Genomic DNA, 20,815 nt, shown 5'->3' on the forward strand with positions numbered 1-20,815 from the left:
ATGCTTTTTTTTTTAGACATGGCAGCTCCCGTGACAATGTTCCTGTCGCTTTTGTGCTTCATGAGCATTTTATGGTTTATATAGCTGAATGCAAACTTTTTCTATGAATAGCAAAGATTTTGAATGTGATTAGTATTTGAGAGCAATATTCCAGCTGATATTTCAGGAACAGGCACACAAAACTATGTTTGTTTGCTTTAAAGTCTCAAATAAAGATTATGAAATGTATTAATTATATGAACTAAGTCTGATTTTGTACTTTCTCCAAATCTTGAAATCAACACTTTGATCCAAAATTAAGAGTTTTTTTTTATAGCCAACTACAGTTTGCATATAACGCATCAGTGAATTTGACCGAGGATATAAAACAGGATCTGAGAAAAAGAGACATATGACTACTCAAAACCTCCTCTGTCTAAAACAGAATCCTGGTTTTCCTTTGTCTCATCTTTGGCTGCTATTTAAGTAGAAATATGTCACAAGGATTTTGTTTGTCATGTGTATATTGGGAATTTACAGTACCAAACATTTGAATACATTGTAGATTAATCTTTCTTTATTATGACTATTTTCCCCCACATATTAGAATAATGAAAAGTCTCACAAACTATGAAATAACAAAAATGTAGTGAACAAACAAAAGTCACAACTGTCTTATATTTATTAATTCAATCTCTTATAATAATTTAGTATTTTAGTTAGTGTTTTTTGTAGCCTAAGTAGTTTTAGAAGAAATTTTAAGTAAAACACCTGCTAGTTTTGTTACATTACATTAGTTGATAATGCTTTGTGGAAATTGTTGAATTTTCAGTATTCCTGTCTGTAATAAAGAAAAATAAAGAAGACATCATGTGTTCCATGTTTTGGGGTCCTGGTTGGGCTGAAGGTGTTTTTTTCTCAGCCCATTTAAACTAAAAGGCTTCATTTGGGTGTGTATCAATCGTTTTGTTGAGTGTAATAAAGAGGACCTATTATAGCCTTTTAGAAAGTCTTGATTTTGTTTTTGGGCTCTACTAGAACAGGTTTTCATGCTTGAATGTTCAAAAAGACATTTTTTTCCTCATATTCTCCATTGTTGCAGCTCGTCTCTTCCCAGTCTGTCAGTAACGCTCTGTTTAGTTCCTGTCTCTATGAAGCCCCTCCTTCTGAAAAGCACAATGTGCTCTGATTGGTCGACTGGATCAATGTGTTGTGATTCGTTAACCGATTCAAGCGTGATTTTCAAAATCTAAAGAAACTTACATAAACTGGTTTTAGTGGTCAGTTGGTCATGATTGGCTTGGACCTTGGCATGTTGTAGTTCATTTGCTAGTGCAACTGTTCAGATTTAGATGTTATGATGATTACAGTAACTATATTTTGTTCAAATTTGTATCTTATCTTAAAGCAAACAGATATTATATATAAAATACAACCTATAATATAGCCTATAACCTGAATTTATAATATCTTTTTCTTCATCTAACATTTAAATATTTTGTTGATGTAACCGTGTTATCAGGTTAGTGTATTAATAGTAATTCATATTTGAGTTCAGCAATAATAATAACATTTAATGTAATTATACTGTATGCTGGTGATGTTATTATTACTGGTACATTCTTTTGGAGGGTGTAAATGAAACAAAGACTTGCCATTTGGAATATGAAAATTATTTCCCTTTATTTTAGAAGTAGCATCTTCTTTTGTAAAACAGATTTGGAGTGATGATTCATTTTCATGTGCAGTTGTTTCACCACAATACAAAAGTGAACAAAGATCATATAAAACTCATCTACATACAAGTAGGCACAATATTTGGTTCATCTTAACGGTGTACAATTGAATAAAAGTTGTGTAACAGCATTAGTTGAGTACATCACATGTTTTAACCTGTTCTATATACAGTATGGAACTGTAGTCTGTGTGCATGTATTTAAGAGAGGGAATGAGACACTGATAGAGAAGATGCACTGCTTGTTCAGTGTGTTTAAAAGTATATAATAGGATCCTGTTGACATTTTGAGATCTGAATCCCGTGCAGCTGTAGTTTTTCTCCAGTGTGAGGGAGTGACTTGTGAACCCTCAGATGAACGTATTCACCCCCTACATCCACCTGAAGAGGATGATATAACATGTTTTGCTACACTTTCAGCAGGTATCATTAACACAATATGCAGGTAGTAACATGGCAAGCTTATTTCCTGCTCTTCAAGTTTACCTTGATAAAATAGTTGGTCCCGGCCACAACCTGTGTGGTGTAAGATTTGGCAGTGAAAATGACAAACTTCCTTCCAGCCTTCTCTTCTGCACAATGCTTGACCTGAAGCAAAACATGCAGATTTCATATTTAATGCAAATGTGGTTAATCTAAATCGGGTTCAAAAATTTGCTTATTTTTATAAAAAATACAATTTCTTATTTTTCTCTTTTGATCCAGACATACTCTTGATATTCACTGTTACATTAATATATTGTTATGCTACATTTATTAAAATAATAATAAAAATAATAAAATAAATATAATAGTAAAAAAATAACTGAAAAAGCCTCTTTCACACAGATATGTGATTTACTTAGTTTGATGAATTACTGTGACACACCCCTCTCAAATCAACACTTCTGTACTTGTGAGGATTAGTGATTAATTCAGATGATCAATCAGCATTTATTGTGCTTTGGTGGGAATATAGAGATTCTCATGAGTCTAGACTGTGACAAAAAAGTAATACATTAACTTTTGTTAACTTTGCACTATTTGCACTTTTGTCACTTCATTTTTATAAAAATATAATTTATTTTTTTCCTGTTTTGATCCAGACATGCTCTTGATATTCACTCTTACATTATTATACATTCTTATGCTACATTTATTAAAAAAAAAGTAGTAAAAACAACTGAAAAATCTTCTTACACACAGAGTATATGAAAAATTACTGTGACACACCCCTCTCAAATCAACACTTCTGTACTTGTGAGGATTAGTGATTCATTCAGATGATCAATCAGCGTTTATTGTGCTTTGGTGGGAATATAGAGATTTTCATGAGTCTAGACTGTGACAAAAAGTAATTTTTGTTAACTTTGCACTATTGTCACTGGATATCAGGGGTTAGGCAAAATTAAGCGTTAAATTATTGACTTTTTAAAGACTATAAAATTAGAGTATTCTGGGAAGTAACACATTCTTCCATAATACATCACACAATGCAAGTAAATTTTACCCTCTGGTGTTGCTCGTGTGGCGGTCCAAAACGACTAATTTTTTTTTTTTTTCTTCTTCAGTGAAATGAATGTACTACATTTTAGTTCAATATATATTTTTAAATTTAATCATTTTTATTTTTAGGTGATCTTACGACACTAAATTATATATTTGCAGTAGTTATAATCCATTTATTCACTTTTTGAGCATAGACCTGAAAATTAAATTTCCAACTTAAACTGTCAAAAATCTTGAATGCTTTGAAGCACAGACTCGTTGAAGTGCTGAAGTGAAAAAAGTACAATTTTACAAATTTTACATTTATTTTTGTGCATAAACTGCACAAAAATACTATTTTCAATTTTTATATGAGATATATACTTTCCAAAACACGTTTTGCTCTAAAATTGAGATAAATTCAAAGCAATAAATCTAAACAAGTTGTGTTTCAAATTTGAGCTCGATATCTTAAAATATGAGCGTTCAGTAAGATTTTGTTTGGGTGCAGTACCAAAAGTTTCTAATAGATGAAAATTGTTTCTCATTCATTTCCAATGGAATTTTAAATTTTTTTGACCATGTAGAGCAGGGGTTCGCAAACTTTTCAGCCCACGACACCCAAAATAACGATGCCAGTGGCTCACGACCCCCACTATCCTCAGAGGTGGTTAAAGTATACAAACGTTGTGTGCAATGGCGCACACGCACTAACGCCTGTTTCACACATACTCTGTTTGCAGTGCGCATTTTTTTTCTGTGCCCATATTACGGATTAGTGCGTTCACACTGCACACGGATGCGGTCCTTTTTTGTAAAGCAAGGGAAATGACACCTTACTAGGCATTTAGGTGAACAAGAAGACATAAACGATAGCACTCGTCTCTTCGTGAAGGTGGAAAAACAAAGTTCTTTATGACCTGAGGGATTTCTTGTAAAAAGATTTAAAATGAAAGAAAAGACGAGAGTCGCCTGTTTTTGTCTATTTTAAGTTTTAATTTAAAATGTTTGTGATTTTAACATTAAGCTTATGTTTAAATGTTTTGCCATGGATCAGTTGCACACTGCAAAGGCATGACGGTGGAGCTTCTCCGCTCTCCTCCGCTGGCCTCCCTGCGTTGTCTTTGTTGGTCGATATTAACCAACGTTTCATTTCGACAAAAATAATATCCAAAGCTTAAAGCCTAAAGAATTACCTATGTGCACATGTCTGAATGTTTAACATGGTGCTGTAAACTGACCTGCTGCAACTGATGCTGTTGCTAATATGACGTTAATCTGTTTGCATGGTTTTTGCATTTTAATTTAACTACTATTTTTAGTATTTTGTTACAATTTTTGATAAAATATGCTATTTCTAATCGTTTACTTTTTTTTTTTTTTTTTTTTTTTTTGATTTCTGGAAATCATCTCGCGACCCCCACTTTGGGAACCAAATGTGTACAAATGTGACTATTTTTTCAGGACCATTTAACCTTTTCCCATCATGTCCAGGATTTTATTTTGTGTTCACAAAGCAAGTGCCAAAACCTTTACCAATAAATAAATAAATAAATAAATAAAATTTTAGACCAAAAAATGACCGAAGAGCGCCAGATGCTTAATAAAATACAGTAGTCAACATTTGAAGTGGATCAAAAAAGTTAATCAAAGTTGTCCTAAGAACTAAGCTGTCCTAAGAAGAAGGTTTTAGGACAACTTTGATGAAAGGTTTTGATCCACTTCAAATGTTGACTACTATATAATTAAATTATATAAATGAAATATTAAGGTGGCTGTTTATAGTGGTATATACATCTTTTCTCCTTTATTGCTTTCTTGTAACTTACCTAAATTTTGTGATTTCTCTCTCTCCCTTTGGTGCATGCTGTATCGTTGTACATTTGATATAATTTTAATTATTTTAATATTTTTATTTTATTTTATTGACATATAGCATAATAACGTAAACTTCTGAATACTAATAAATAGCTAATAATAACTAAAAAATACACCTCACGTGCATCCCCATATCAGCTGACTTACACCATCAAAACAAAAGCCAAAGCTCCAGTGTCTCACCTCATCACAGATCTTCTGCACCTCGAGAGTAGCTTGCTTCACCTCGGATGGCCCTCCAACCATTGTCGCCATTGCAATAATGTTTCGTTGATCAGTGTCGAGATGTAAAAACAAGCAAACGTGTTTTTAGACAGTGCAGAGAAGTGACACTGCTACAGTATTTATGTTGTCTAGACTAGATCATATGACTATGAGCCATCACCAGAATGTACCATGTGTTCAGAAGAGGAGGGGGGAGGGTTAAAAAAACTATTTTATAAAATGAGGCTAAAACAGTAATATGATACATAACTAAATCATATATAAAGTTAATATGGTTAGTTTTTTTAAATGTTAAATAGATTTATGTATCATAACATGGTTCTTTCCTCTTTCCTCTTTAGTTTAATCTGAGGCAGGAGGACGAGCACAAAAGTGAACAGAAAAACACAATTGGAGGCGTGACTTAGTAGCCCGGCGTTCGCTCTGATTGGTCAAGTCCAATGGTGTTAAAAAAACAACTTTTAGAGTTTTAATGACACACTGTAAATTTAAGTTTAACAGCTATTAAAATTACTTAGCGCCAATATTAGAGAGTAAAATATTGTCCAGATCATTGTAGAAGTAGGAAAAGAAGCGACAGAGTCACGTGGTAATCGTTGCTATTCTCAGCGCTTTTTAGAATGGACCGACCACAGTCGATTGTGATTACTACATAATGATTTGCTTTTTAATTACTTTCAAAGTAATGATTGGGAACAAGTAGCATGGTTACATCAGATATTGCTCTTTTGAATCAATAGGTCTAAACGATTATGGTGAAACATCTCCAGTAAATCATAAAACGCCCACAGATGTGAAAGCGGATCAACAGAGCAAACGGCTTTTGAGCCACTGAGCGCCACCTGGAGGAAAACATGCGTCATGTTTTCACACTATCAGTGCCGTTCAGATCCGTAATCGCCTCAGTCATTCGATGATACATAGTCAATCCAATACGCTGCTTTAGATCTGTCGTAGCTGCGCTTTTTAGACTTCATTTAATCTATACATAAAAGTGCACGTATCTTCTCTTAGACAAGATAGACATGAAAACACTAATGCGCGTTAGTTCAGGTGTGCGCGCTCTAGTGGCGCTCCTGCTTCTGTCTGTCTCGGCACACAGTAAAGAACAATGTGATAACGAAGCTGAAAACTGCGATAAATGGACTAAAACTCACAATCAACCCCTAAATACAGGTAAAGTAGTTATTTCTGTATTTGAGTTAATGGCAAAATAATAAATGTCTGAGAATGTTTAAACAATTTGGTTTACAATTATTTGTATTCACTGGCCTATAATCGAAACAAAATCATTTTGTGATTTAACGTAACATCATGAACTGTAAGCATGCGAGTTTGCACGTAGGGTCAGTGACTCATCATGGGTCAATAAAGCTTTAATGTTGCATCATCTAATGAACAGTCTCTGCAGTAACATGTCTGATCTATGCTGCCATATATTAGAAAAAAGTCATGCTTTGGTTAATCATAATTATGACATAAAAAGTAGAAACTATGACAAAAAGTGATAATAATTGACTTTCCAATTACTTTTTATCCCATAATTGTGACTTGATGTCATAATTTTTACTTTTCATCACATAATTATGACATATGATTTAAGCATTCAAGATTTTTCTTTTCTTAAGTGGCAGAAATGGGCTTCCATAGTTATCTGTATATGCAATTATTAAATCATTTAGCATTAATATCCAGAATTCCAGATGGTTGTGTTTTTTTTGGAATTCCTATGTTTCTTTAGGAGTGTCCTGAGCTTTTAAGTTCATGCACTTTTCTATGGAAGGAATAACTGATGACAGGCCATTGAATTTAGCCCTGGGTATACTTCGTTTTTTTACCCGTATGATAGTGTACGCGCACAGTCGAACGTATACTTGGAAAGTATACTTCATTTGACTCCTACGCATACACAGGTGTTTGACGCATGCGCAGTTTTGATCAATCTCTCGAGTTACAACCCATGTAAACATCTTTGTATTCTTTCATGCTAGAGTTGTACAAATAAGGGTACTTTCTAACCTCTTCACACAATCTCTCGTCTATGTAGGCCTCCATTGTCGCTGTAGCTTACATGTGCTCCGGTCTGCACGATTTTTCGCGATTAAACCACACGCGATTTGGCAAAGGCCGCGATTATTTTATGAGTGCCCCCGTGATCAGTAGTAAATGCTTCTCCATCTGAAAGCCAGAGGGCACTCTTGCGCAGAAACTCCAAATATGCCCTGCCATAGAAGTAGATAACATGCTTCATTCCAGGAAATCCCTATGGGCATCATACTATTGCTGTAGCTGAATAGAAGATTGAATTAAACATGACTAATAAACACACGACTGCCTTATTCTGTGTAAGAAGCCACATCATCTCAGAGAAGGATGCTCAACTGTTGTTATGAAGTGAGTTTAGAGTAAAAACATGTTATTAAATGTTGTCTTTTGTTGGACAAGAATGTTAATAAATGCCTCTCATGTCTGGAAAGATGTCTGACGCGTGTTGCTTTTTCAAATGTACATTATAAGCGACTCAAACTCGCAGTGCTTTCATGGGGCATTCACACCAGACGCGACTTGCGTGAATAAATTGCGCCATTCGCGCGTAGTTGGGACGCTTGAACATTTTGAGTTTACTCGCTTCATTCGCACGTGAAATTCGCTTCATTCGCGCGTGAAATTCAGTTCACAACAGACGCGAATTCGCGTCATGTGAGGGGCTTCTGCCAGGCGGCAGTCTCAATATGTATATATATAGCTCAAATTGAGTAAAGAGCGTTTTTTACAACTTACCAGATTGTCCGACCTCCTCACTCACTTTCTTCCAAGCAAGATCCTTTTTATTCCTGTTTCTATAAAAGTACGAAGATGTATCGTACAGCTCCGGGCATCCACATACAGCGACGATGATTTTGTCCTCCATTGTTTCAGATTTCTGCCTCTGCTCGCTACGTCATAATCACGTCACTACTAGAGCAAGCTCCTAATTGGTTAACTCAATTCGCGCCACGTCATTCGCGCCGTTTCATTCGCGCGAATCGCGCCCCAGGATGTCTATCGCGTCTTTGCATTGACTTAAAATGTAAATCACTCGCACTTAACGCTTCATTTGCGTCTGGTGTGAACGCAAGGATTTGGAGCCATACTTCATTGACAAGCTGCGCATAAATCGCAGCCTTTGCGATTTCATAATTGCACTAAGAAAACGTTTAAGCGCGATTTCAATGTTATTTTTTATATCATGCGATAAATCATGCAGCCCTACAGTTTTTCTTTGACTACTTTGTGAATCGACGTCCCCAGGGCACAGTTGCCACCTTGTGGATAAACTAATTACTGCAAAAAAAAAAAAAAATGTAATTAACACATGCGTACAAGTATGCGCGGTTACAAAAATCCGGCGGTGTGTGTACAGTACGGGCGTCCTGTTCTGATGACGAAATTCACGTCATGTGCACTGACCCTTGCGTACGCGTAAAAAGTGAACTATACTTTGTGTAACCACTCGTGTCGTGGCCACATTACCACCTCGGGTGTGCATTATTTTCTAATAAAACATTCATTCATTATAGCTTGTGGGCTGAATGAGGAAATTAATCCGCACATATTATCAGAACAGTAATGTGATCAGTAATTGTTTCTGTAAGACGTAATTTCACAAATAGCGACAAGTGAGTTCATATATGTCTTCAAATGGCTTCACATAATCACATTGTGTCTCTACAAGCAAGCAGCACGCTGCGATACAGGACCTTCGCTCACGTTTCGGGACAGAACTGTCACTTGCCCAATTGGGCCAGATTTGGTTTGTTACTAAAGTTTATCATTTGCACGACTTGCCATTTAAATCCATTCAGAACTCGTGAAAGTGTCTTGAGCTTATGTTCACCACAGACCTTGGGCCTCATTTATAAAGCGTGCGTACACACAGATTTTATCTTAGAATGTGCGTATGCTTAAATCGGTCATTGACGTTGAAAAGTGCTTAGCGCCATGTCAGGGTCTGAGCAGACGTGCGCACTTTTCCTTGTCAGATTACTGCAGGATTTTAGAAATCTAAGCTATTCTTCCAGCTCGCCATTAAAAATGAAAGGATTTGGATGATGACTGGTGATCTTTTATATGTAAATGACATTAATTAGGTGTTGTTTACAACGCAGAGAACTGAAACCATTCAGCTGCGTGCAAGTTCAAGATCATTTGCGATTTATAGATTTGACATCTGAAAGAGAGGCATACGCTCGTTTTCTGTGTGTAAGTTCATTCTATGAATCACACGTACGCATATCTGAGAAATGATCGAAATATCAAATTTAGGATGGTTTCTGTGCAACATTTTATAAATGAGGTCCCTTATATCAGCCATTTAACCATTCAAAAAACCCTTTGACTTCGGGACGATGGAACCGGAAGTGCTAAAATGCTAACTCGGATGTCACATTTTGTAATATTTGCATTGTTTATTTTTGAAATATGGATTATTTTGTCATCCTAATTTATCTGTCTCCCCTGCCTTCTCGAAGGAAACGCCCCGCTCTGAAGTTTATACAAACACTTTAAACTGGTATTTCATCAGATAGCCTACATAATGATGCCAATATGCAAGTAGTAACATGGCAATAAAAAAAAATGAATTTAATGTAAATGTTTAATTATCATGAAAATAATGTGTAAAAAAATAATATAGTCCTAAAATGTTCTTAAAGGATCTGTTCACTATCAAATAAAAATCCAAGATGTCCATGTCCTTCTTTCTTCAGCTGAAAAGAAATGAAGGTTTTTGATGAAAACATTCCAGGATTATTCTCCTTATAGTGGACTTCAATTGGCCCCAAACGGTTGAAGGTCAAAATTACAGTTTCAGTGCAGCTTCAAAGGGCTTTAAACGACACCAGACGAGGGATAAGGGTTTTATCTAGCGAAACGATCGTTCATTTTCAAAAAAAAAAATTGATAGGCGATACCTATCAATCATTAATAATCATTCTTTTGTCTCGATTCTTTCTTTTCCGTGAATTGGCCAAACGCGCTTGCATAACGATCTGAAACGATTTGGATTCGTTTGGACCGCTCTGTCACTGAATCATCTGAAGTTGTTTCTCGGTCAGTAACAACAAATACAGAACAAATAGTGCTGTTTTCAGGTGTTTCACTAGTTTACTTTGAACTACACAGCACGGCCCAGTGGATAATGAAAACTAGTTAAACTAGTTTTAAATCGGATGAAGCAGCCTCAACATTCCCAACAAGACTGATGAGGAAAACAGGAGGAGCGTGCCATCAATGAAGATAGAGGACTTTTAAATCCCAAAATCACCACCCTTACAAACATTTACCATGAATGAACTGTAGTAAATTACCATGGTTTGTGGAAATAACTATGTTATAGCCATTTATATTGCAATATATTTATTAGGTGGATAGGGGAATATATAATTCATGTCTTTGTTAAGGTGTAATTTGTACCTGTTTAGGCATTTTTTATTGGCCTATATAACATGTCATAATATAATATCATTTGACAGTGGTAGTGAGTAGCCATGTATGGTTTTACCTGTGGTTACCTAGTCTCACTGTGAGAATATTTTCATTTAAGCCTAGTAACATTTAAGACCCCCCCCGGCCCACCTCAACGTTTTGATTTGATAATCCGGCCCTCGAATTAAACTACTTGAAGAGCTCTGTCCTACACCTTCCCTATTCAATTTACGGAACCAATGCAGTGCCAGTTCCATTTTTCCATAAGTTGAATAGGGAAGGTGTAGGACATACAGAAAATGACAGATCGTTTCGCTAGATAAGACCCTTATTCCTCGTCTGGTGTCGTTTAAAGCCCTTTGAAGCTGCACTGAAACTGAAATTTTGACCTTCAACCATTTGGGGCCAATTGAAGTCCACTATAAGGAGAATAATCCTGGAATGTTTTCATCAAAAACCTTAATTTCTTTTTGGCTGAAGAAAGAAGGACATGGACATCTTGGATGACATGGGGGTGAGTAAATTGTCAGGAAATTTTTATTTGAAAGTGAACTAATCCTTTAATGGTTTTTTTTTTGTTTTTTTTTTTGATCCAGACGTTTCTTGACAGGTTTGTGATATTCATAATAATTATCCTATTAATATGCTACGTTTATGTTTTAGGTGAAACCAAATTAGTAGTAAAAACCAACTTAACAAGCCTGTTTCCCACAGAGAGTATATTTGTTTAGTTTGATGAATTACTGTGACACATGGGAAGATTTTGGATTCAAGTTGCTGAATCAGCATTTATTGTGGGTGGGAATCTAGATTCCCATGAGTCTACACACTTAGTAGGGTCAAAGGGATAGTCACACAATGTTAATTTAAATATTATATATTTTTATTAAGTAAACAAATTAAATTTAAAGATTAAAATTTCTATAGGTGTCCCAACCCTGTTATTGGGATTTTCAAATATATATATATATATACTTTCTCTTTGATGGTTTCCCTGTAAATGATCTGAGTTGTCTTTTTTTCTAGGACATTAATGACATATTTACACCCACAATGGCCTGCATGACAACCATCATCACTAGAATCAAGTTTAGGAATAAGTTTAAGAATAACCTAAATAAAGTGTTTCCATAAAGTATTTAGATGCAACATACAACATACACTGCCATTCAAAAGTTTTGTGGTCAGCAAGATATTTTGTTCTAATACTTTTATTCAGCAAGAAAGCATTAAACTGATGTAAAGTTATAAAGACATTTGTAATGTTTAAAGAGTCATGAAACCCTAAACCAAATTTTCGGAGATTTTAACAGAGTTATGTGTGTTGAACCGCATAGAAGTCAGTGTTACCATCCGTTAGCTTTGAATGTAGGAGAAAACTAGTTAATTTTAAACCTTTTTGCGCTATTTTCAACTTCCGGGTTTAAATTCGTCTTTGTGTAAACGTCACAGCATACTATAGTACGGTGATGACTCATCAGTGTCTCATAATTATTCATGAGACTGCGTGTCCTTATCCTATGAGAAGACGCATTGCTTAATTCATGACAGCACCCGTTGATTCCCTCTGACAGGCGCTTCAAACAGTGAGATCACATACAATAAGCGAGAGATGCATTAATGGATCAAAAACGAGTGTTTGTTTTTGCTTTGTAAAAGTTTCTGTGTCACACAAGTTCTTTTCAATATCTGCGTCTTCGACACAAACGCGATCCATCCACACTGTGAGTGTAACCAGTCTTTACGGCTCTTTAACCGATCAAACTGCTTATAAAAACGATGTAAAATAAGTCTCAAAAGTTATCAAAGATGCATTAGCGTGTTGTTCATATATGTATTCGATGCAGAGAACAAAATGTGAATTGCTGTGCATTTATTTGTGCATTAAATTATAGCAAAAACCATGTGTATATTATGTTGCATGTAATGGTAATTTGCAGCGTGCATTTGTGGGAAGCTTTGATGCTTTTAATGAGAGCAAAATAAAACTGTCTGAATCAGAAGCCGTTGCTGTGTTGTCAGTCTCTCCTCATCCCCCTCCACTCTGCAGCTTAAAGGGTTAGTTCACCCAAAAATGAAATTTCTGTCATTAATTACTCACCCCCATGTCGTCCCACACCCGTAAGACCTTTGTTCATCTTAGGAACACAAATTAAGATATTTTTAATAAAATCCGATGGCTCAGTGAGGCCTGCATTGCCAGCAAGACAGTTAACACTTTCAATGCCCAGAAAGCTACTGAAAACGTCTCGGTTACGTATGTAACCCTCGTTCCCTGAAGGAGGGAACGGAGACATACGTCAGTAGTGACCGACGAACTGGGATATCGCTAGAGAGCCCTATCTGCTTCTAAACTAAAACAAGCCAATGGAATTGGCGTGCGATATTTGCATAATGCACACCGCCTCCGCCAGGTGGTATAAATAGGAAGCAGATGCAATCGCACTCTGTTTTTCGCTGAGGAGACAACCTTGAGTCTGCACTACAGTGAGGGCACAGGAACTGTGGCGACGAGACGTACGCATGGTCGTTAACTCTGAATCTGATTCAGCATGAGCACATCACAACCGTGGGACGCTCAGCCTCATCTTCATGTCCAGAGCCCAACAACCCTCTCTCCAATGTAGCAGTCGACATCTGATCCTCTGCTGGAGCCCTGACTAAGACGCTAGGTCCCCCATGAGAAGGACCAGCAATCCACCCAGAAGCTACCAGCCATGTGGGAGAGTGAACGTGGTCGTCTAACTGGATGACACACGGAGCGCTGAGCGCCGACATGGCCATGTTGCTACTAAACATTAACCACCCACAAACACAGTCACCACATGTTTGCGATGCATTAGAGGAGTGGGGGGCCCACGGAGATTGGCTCGGTGGGTATTGCCCCACTGTGATCCTCTGGTCACTCTGGCTTATTCACCAAAGTAGCACTTTTCTGATTCACCTCATTTGACGCACTCGAGTCTCGACCACGCATCTAGAGCACCGAACAACGTGCCATGACAACCCGCACTGTCAGCTGGCAGCTCGACGGCACACGTCGTGCTGAGCGCTCAAGCCCTTACGAGAAAGGCAAGACGAACAACGCACCGACGTGGGCATGCTCTCACAAGAGAATATGAACCACCCACAAACACAGTCTTGGCACGCTAAGCAGACATGAGAGAAAGTGATTGTGGCCGTCAGTGAGGATAGGAAACGACCTCCTCCAGAAATGCACAGACAAAATGACGTCTTGAAAAAGACGCAGTGTCTGTTTGTGAAGCTCTTTTAGAAGCTCTTGTTCTTTGTGCCGAAGCACACAGGGAACAGCCGCGATGTGACTGTAGGTACACTTTTCACTCTCTGAGTCACACACACAGAGGAACCGGCCCAAATCGCAAACCAACGGGGCAAATAATGCTGTGAAAACAGCAGTTGAGAGCTGTATAACAGCTCGAGAAGCTCACTCTGGGAAAGCTCGCGGCCTCGCTGTAAGGTGCCATAAAGCCAGCACTGTAGAACAAAAGCTCTTCAAAGGCTTGCGAAGTCACTCTCAGACTAATAGCAGGAACACACAGGTTGGCTCCGAAGCGAAAGACAGAGTGCAATTGCATCTGCTTCCTATTTATACCACCTGGCGGAGGCGGTGCGCATTATGCAAATATCGCACGCCAATTCCATTGGCTTGTTTTAGTTCACTCGAAGCAGATAGGGCTCTCTAGCGATATCCCAATTCGTCGGTCACTACTGACGTACGTCGAACGTGACCGACTGAAAGGGAACATATTTAAAACAGTTCATGTGACTATAGTGGTTCAACCTTAATGTTATGAACTGACGAAAATACTTTTTGTGTGCCAAAAAAACAAAATAACCACTTTATTCAACAATATCTTCATGAATCTTCAAAGCTTTACGAGTCTTTTGTTTCGAATCAGTGGTTCGGAGCGTGTATCAAACTGCCAAAGTCACGCCCCCCAGTGGTGAACCACTGAAATTTCGAAACACTTATGACATAACGAAGCCTCGTTTACTGAAATCACATGACTTTGGCAGTTTGATACACGCTCCGAACCACTGATTTGAAACAAAAGATTCATAAAGCTTCAAAGCTTAATGAAGCAGTGTTTTGAAATCGCTCTTCACTAGATATTGTTGAATAAAGTCATTATTTTGTTTTTTTGGTGCACAAAAAGTATTCTCATTGCTTCATAACATTAAGGTTGAACCACTGTAGTCACATGAACTGTTTTAAATATGTCTTTAGTAGCTTTTTGGGCATCTGAAAGTGTTAATTATCTTGCTGGCAATGCAGGCCTCATTGAGCCATCAGATTTTATTAAAAATATCTTAATTTGTGTTCTGAAGATGAACGAAAGTCTTACGGGTGTAGAACGACATGAGGGTGAGTAGTTAATGACTGAATTTTCATTTTTGGGTGAACTAACCCTTTAACCATGCCCATTTCTGTAGCATTTTTCAAAACTGTGGTGAGAACTGACTGCTGCTGAAACAGGGTGTTTCATAACTTTTTAAAAGAGTTGCATTTCAAATAAATGCTGTTCTTTTGAACTTTGTATTCTTCAAAGAATCCTGAAAAAATTGTATGACAGTTTCCACAAAAATATGAAGCAGCACAACTGTTTTCAACATTGATAATAATCATAAATGTTTCATGAGCAGCAAATCAGCTTATCAGAATGATTTCTGAAGGATCATGTGACACTGAAGACTGGAGTAATGATGCTGAAAATTCAGCTTTGATCACAGGAATAAATTATATTTGAACTTATATTCACATAGAAAAAAAACTGCAATAATATTTCATAATATTACAGTTTTTACCATATTTTTGGATCAAATAAATGCAGGTTTGGTGAACAGAAGAAACTTAAAAAAAAATTAAAAACCTATAATCTTACCAACGACTGTATTATATACAATAGATAGAACAGACTTATAAATTCAACTTCTCAATTAGCAGCAGCAGATTGTTGATACTCAGATGTCTGCTCACACATTGTTTCAGATATCGTCGTGACGTACGAGCAGCTGAAGGACATGATATCTGCTGGAAGCGTCCAGCTCTTCGATGTACGTGAACCGGATGAGCTGGAAGCAGGATTTATTCCAGGAGCCACCAACATTCCATGTACGTCACCACTGCACACAGTTCAGCTCTGCACAAACACACACAGGCTTTATGAGTGACAGTACTTTTGTTGATGTAGTGGGAGATGTGGAGCAGGCCCTCAGACTGAGCCCGGATCAGTTTAGAGAGCGTTACGGCGTCACAAAGCCTCACAGAGACGACTCTGACTTTGTGCTGTATTGCCAGAGAGGGATACGCAGCCTCACTGCGCTGGAAACTGCAAGAGCTCTGGGATACACAAGGTACGGACACACACCTTTTTAACTTTTATTGAATCTTTTTAAATGTTTATTGAATTTTTAGACCAAAAAAATCTAAAAAATAGTTTGCAAATATGCTTTTTGTTGAGTATCATATTTGATACATCAGGTTATGTCTCATTGTTGTGCTCCATCTAGGGAAAAGAGTGCAACATGAAAGACTTACATAGACAGCGAAATTGCAAAACAATAATGAATTTGTCTTTAATTGTAAGTTCAGGAGCTGACAAAGCCAAAATAACTAATGAAACGTTCTTAGTTTTATCGCTCTTTCCTAAATATAATCATAAAGAAAATACAATACACTAACCTAACTGCCTTAGTGATGTGAGAAACGAAGCTTTTCAAAACTTTGAATCAATTGAACCAATTAATTCACAAAATGATTCACTGTTTTGAAGCGCTCGAAACGCCACACGCTGGTGACCCCTGCTGGTCAGAACAATGTAAATGCAGCAAAAACTCAGCTCAAACATGCAAAAAAAAAAAAAAAAAAACACCTTTTTAGGCTACAAAACAATTGCAAATATTTTATTGAAGGTGTAATCTATTCAGTAATCATCATATACCAATACATATGAAGTGTCTTTAAAATATGTGTTATTTTATTGACTTGTAGGGCTTGTTTTATGGAAAGTTTGGCTAATCAAACCAAGACACCTTTATATGCAACTCTTCCTTTTTATTATACAAATGTCTCATTAAATGTATACAATTTTATGAAATTAATTTAAGATCAGATAAAAACCATACAGAGTTCACAGAGATCAATCGCCCCCTAGCGGCGAACCATTGAAATGTCAAAACATTTCAAAACAGTATGATGTAAGAAGCCTAGTTTACTGGACTCACAATTTGATATGTGTTCACTGGTTCAAAACAGGTTTCGAAGCTTCACAAAGCATGTTTGGAAAGCGCCCATCACTAAACTCCTAGCTAAAAACAAAAAGTTTACAATAAACAAAAATGGCATCCGACTACTTACTTTCCCAATCCTCAGTATTTACAATATATTTACAAAACTATTTACAAAGCCAAGTGAACAATAATTAATGACATAATTTACATTTTGGGGTGAACTAACCCTTTAACATATACAAACTCTGCACTCCAAACCAACTCTCTGCTCAGAACACAGAATGTCTCTAGAGGAAGTGATGATGTGCTTTTTAAAGTAGTGTGCACCAATCAGGACATAGCATCAATCAGCCTGCAGGAGCCAATCAGATGACGTTCCTGGACAGACACAAACACTCCTAAAACAACAGAGATATAACAAAACACATAAACTAACCTTGGTTGTAACAATCTGATATAGTGAGAATATGGAGCTCACACTCACAGAGGAAAAAAAACCTCAATTTTACAATTGATGTTGATATTTGCAATTTGGTGCAGATGCTGATATTGATATGACCAAAAAGTAAGATAAGATTCTGATGCTTGTAATGTAAATCAATGAGATCTTTATAACAGTATAGCAGATACTTGCATAAAATGATATAAACATCAGTCGTCACTCTATATCTGCTAGTAATATGTCTAAATAAGATATGTAAATGCTTATAGTTTTATGATTAAAGTTCTATAGTTTTAAAACATAATGCAATACAATGATTGAGAGATGAACAAATAAACGCTCCTCAAACGCCTGATGATCATATTTGATACTTAATTTGATCATAATTTTTTCTAAAAAAAAAAATGGTGTATAGATAATCAAGTAAACCTAAACTGCTTCAGTCCAGTAAGTGTTCATCTTGAAATATTACTGACAATATCAAAGTTATTCATATGTTTGATTTATAAAAATAAAATAAAAAAAGTCTATCAGTCAGACGACAGAAGGCATGATGTAGTGGATTTTGTGCAACAGGTTTTTCAGCAAAGTTTTGATCATGTTGATAATTTAAGCCTTAGAAATCTGCATATCAAATATGATATTATAAGGTTAATTTAAGAGAGTTTCCCTCTATGAATTGTTAAAAAACAATATAACTGATGCCACTCCCTAAAAAAAATCCCAAAGAGAAAATGCAAGAAAGCAAAGCAAAAATAAATAATGACATGTGGATGCATTATATGACTGTTTTTGCATGTAGAAATGGTTGTATGAATATAATGCAGTTTAACAATTATGATTTATGTTTGCTTTTCTTCATTTGCTCTTTGAAAACCTGGCTATATCAGGGAATTAAAAAAAAAATGTCAGGCCTGGAAATACGCATCATTGTAATATCTATATAGTCAATTATGTTTTGCTCTAAATTTTTTAACTAGCTAGAAAAAGCTCTATAAATATTGCTATCAAATGATTTTTTATGATTTAAATTCTCATCTGGTAATCACAAAAACCTAGACAAGTCATGATAATTCATTGGATTCATCCTCACTCACTCACAAACAATAAAAGTCAGACATCAGTGTGTCTGTTTGTCTCTCAGGGCCCGTCATTATGCTGGAGGATTCAACGAGTGGCTTCAGCGGGAAGAACTGTGAGCAGAAAGAGTCGAGCATCAAACTTGACAACAGAGGAATGAAGCTTATTTCAGCTCTGTGAAGGACCTAGAGGAATATGACTGAATTTATACGGCACTTGACTGTTAAAATGACAGCACAAACCAAAAATGTAGTATTTACAAAATCCCACAGATGTGTCTATATATTTTGCAAAGACTCAATAAATATTGCATCATTTATGATACAGTTTGTTTGTTTTTATGCCATATGATTGTCACCATCGATATAAGATGATTTGTCGCACATGTATGTTTTCCCAACTAACTGAAACAAACACTCTGAAACAGACAATCAGACTCTGAATTCATGATCGGGCATCGACCACACTGATGATGGTAGAAGATTATAATAACAGGGATTTACTAAATTAATCAATCTGAAATTCAGAATGCTGTTTCTTTGCAAGAGCTGTGGTGGTCTGCAAGCGATTAAAATTCATATCAAATTCATCAGCCTTATTTAAATTATTTAAAATAAATGTGCAAAACAGTATGTTTTAAATGTTGTGAGAATTAGTGACAAGTTGGAGTTTTCATATTGGCTATCCACATACCCGATCATAAACAAAAACACCTTAAATTTTTCAAGAAAACCCAAAGCAGCGGTTCTCAAAACTTTCGAGACAATAAATGTCCCACATGATCTGATCATCACCATCTTATGAGTGCCAATAGGTTTGACTTGGAAAATGGATTTCAAATTGACAATTCTGAATAGTGAAAAATAATTATGTTTAGTTATTTCAGCAATATTTTTTTAGTAAAGTGAAGTGAATTTGGTGTTGTTCACATCTTCACATAAACACACTGACACAGGCACTGAGAGTTTGAATATTGAGTTTAGTATTGAAGAATGAAACAGTTTTCTGAGTAGATGTGTGTGTCCTGTAACACTATAAAATTGAGAAAAAACGTTATCTTATATGAATGCAAGACATGCTCAAGAATTGATCTTGATGTCTGTCACGTTTCCGCCCACTGCTGTCTCCTTCCACTCCCCACCAGAGGTCTCTGTTTCTACATTAAGACTTTTTCATTGCACACATGCAGTCACTTCACTCTGGACTACATTTCCCACAATCCCTCACCTAGGAACCAATCATGCACTCACACCTGTTTCCCATCAGTGACCCTTTATAAGCTGCACTCACACACACTCATTGCTGAGTATTGTTTAGCCTTTATCCGACCTTGCCTTGCCTTGCCTTGCCTTGCCTTGCCTTGCCTTGCCTTGCCTTGCCTTGCCTTGCCTTGCCTTGCCTTGCCTTGCCTTGCCTTGCCTTGCCTTGCCTTGCCTTGCCTTGCCTTGCCTTGCCTTGCCTTGCCTTGCCTTGCCTTGCCTTGCCTTGCCTTGCCTTTGTTTTTGACCCTGGACTGTTTTCCATGTTTTATGATCGTTTGCTGCCTGTCTTGACCATTGCCTGTGTCTTGGATTACTCTTTTGTCTTGCCCTCCAGCATCTGTTTGCTGGTGTTTGACCTCTGCCTGTACGACTACGCTCATTTTAATAAAGCCTGAACTTAGATTCCCAACTCTGTCGTCCAGTTCCCTTCGTTACAATGTCTTGATGGAGTTTCACTTGTGCCTTAGAGGAGTTTCATTGATGAATTCACAAAAATTAAAATCCATAATAAAAACACTCACCTTTGCAGGAATAACCTTTGCACTTTAGTACATGATAGATGACATTTATATTTATGTACAGGTAGGTGTGTATCTTTATTTCTTTATGTATCTCTGTATCTTTGTTGTGTTGTCCTTTTTTTTTTTTCTCTTCTACCTATTGGCTTATTGTTATGTTATGTCACCTTTCGCTCTTTCAATAAAAAAAATAAAAAAATAAAAAAAATAAAATAAATAAAAACAGTCACTTACCAAACAGGCCCAGTGAGTTTTGTACCGATCGGCCTCCGTTAACCTTGTCTGATAGCTGCTCAAACTGGCAGACATGTTTTTCGAGATGCGTCAATGTCCTCATAGACAGTTATGACACCTCAGACGAAGACACTGCAGGCCAATTTTCAATTTAAATGTAATTTCGCATAGGATAATAAAGCCTTTTTTCCGCTTTTATAACAGTTAAAGCACCACTAACGGCCTGATATCCATAAAAGTTTCCATGCTTCTTTAGAATCATGTGACGCACACGCAC

At 36.6% G+C, this 20,815-nt stretch overlaps 2 protein-coding genes across 2 annotated transcripts; one reads left to right on the plus strand and one right to left on the minus strand.

The window, feature by feature from the left end:
• Nucleotides 1–1,636: 1,636 nt before the first annotated feature.
• cst14b.1 (cystatin 14b, tandem duplicate 1) lies at nt 1,637–5,497 on the minus strand. The gene is made up of 3 exons (XM_051893076.1): nt 5,243–5,497; nt 2,201–2,302; nt 1,637–2,095 (listed from the first exon to the last, which is right to left on the minus strand). The coding sequence occupies exons 1-3, from the start codon at nt 5,312–5,314 to the stop codon at nt 1,970–1,972; spliced, it is 300 nt and encodes a 99-aa protein (XP_051749036.1). The 5' UTR covers nt 5,315–5,497; the 3' UTR covers nt 1,637–1,969.
• A 655-nt stretch (nt 5,498–6,152) lies between these two features.
• Nucleotides 6,153–18,848, plus strand: LOC127512288 (thiosulfate:glutathione sulfurtransferase). The gene is made up of 4 exons (XM_051893071.1): nt 6,153–6,460; nt 15,762–15,884; nt 15,964–16,126; nt 18,589–18,848. Exons 1-4 carry the CDS (start codon nt 6,310–6,312, stop codon nt 18,641–18,643), a joined length of 492 nt encoding a protein of 163 aa, XP_051749031.1. The 5' UTR covers nt 6,153–6,309; the 3' UTR covers nt 18,644–18,848.
• The last annotated feature ends 1,967 nt before the right edge of the window (nt 18,849–20,815 follow it).

Source organism: Ctenopharyngodon idella, chromosome 5 (assembly GCF_019924925.1).
Source record: "Ctenopharyngodon idella isolate HZGC_01 chromosome 5, HZGC01, whole genome shotgun sequence".
In the NCBI taxonomy this organism is placed as follows: Eukaryota; Metazoa; Chordata; class Actinopteri; order Cypriniformes; family Xenocyprididae; genus Ctenopharyngodon; species Ctenopharyngodon idella.

Coding starts and splice junctions, on each gene's coding strand:
- cst14b.1 (XM_051893076.1), bottom strand. CDS start 5,314: ATGGCGACAATGGTTGGAGGGCCATCCGAGGTGAAGCAAGCTACTCTC. Junction 2,303..5,242: donor TGCAGAAGATCTGTGATGAG/GTGAGACACTGG, acceptor GTTTTGCTTCAG/GTCAAGCATTGTGCAGAAGA. Junction 2,096..2,200: donor GGACCAACTATTTTATCAAG/GTAAACTTGAAG, acceptor CATCCTCTTCAG/GTGGATGTAGGGGGTGAATA.
- LOC127512288 (XM_051893071.1), top strand. CDS start 6,310: ATGAAAACACTAATGCGCGTTAGTTCAGGTGTGCGCGCTCTAGTGGCG. Junction 6,461..15,761: donor CAATCAACCCCTAAATACAG/GTAAAGTAGTTA, acceptor ACATTGTTTCAG/ATATCGTCGTGACGTACGAG. Junction 16,127..18,588: donor AGAGCTCTGGGATACACAAG/GTACGGACACAC, acceptor TTTGTCTCTCAG/GGCCCGTCATTATGCTGGAG.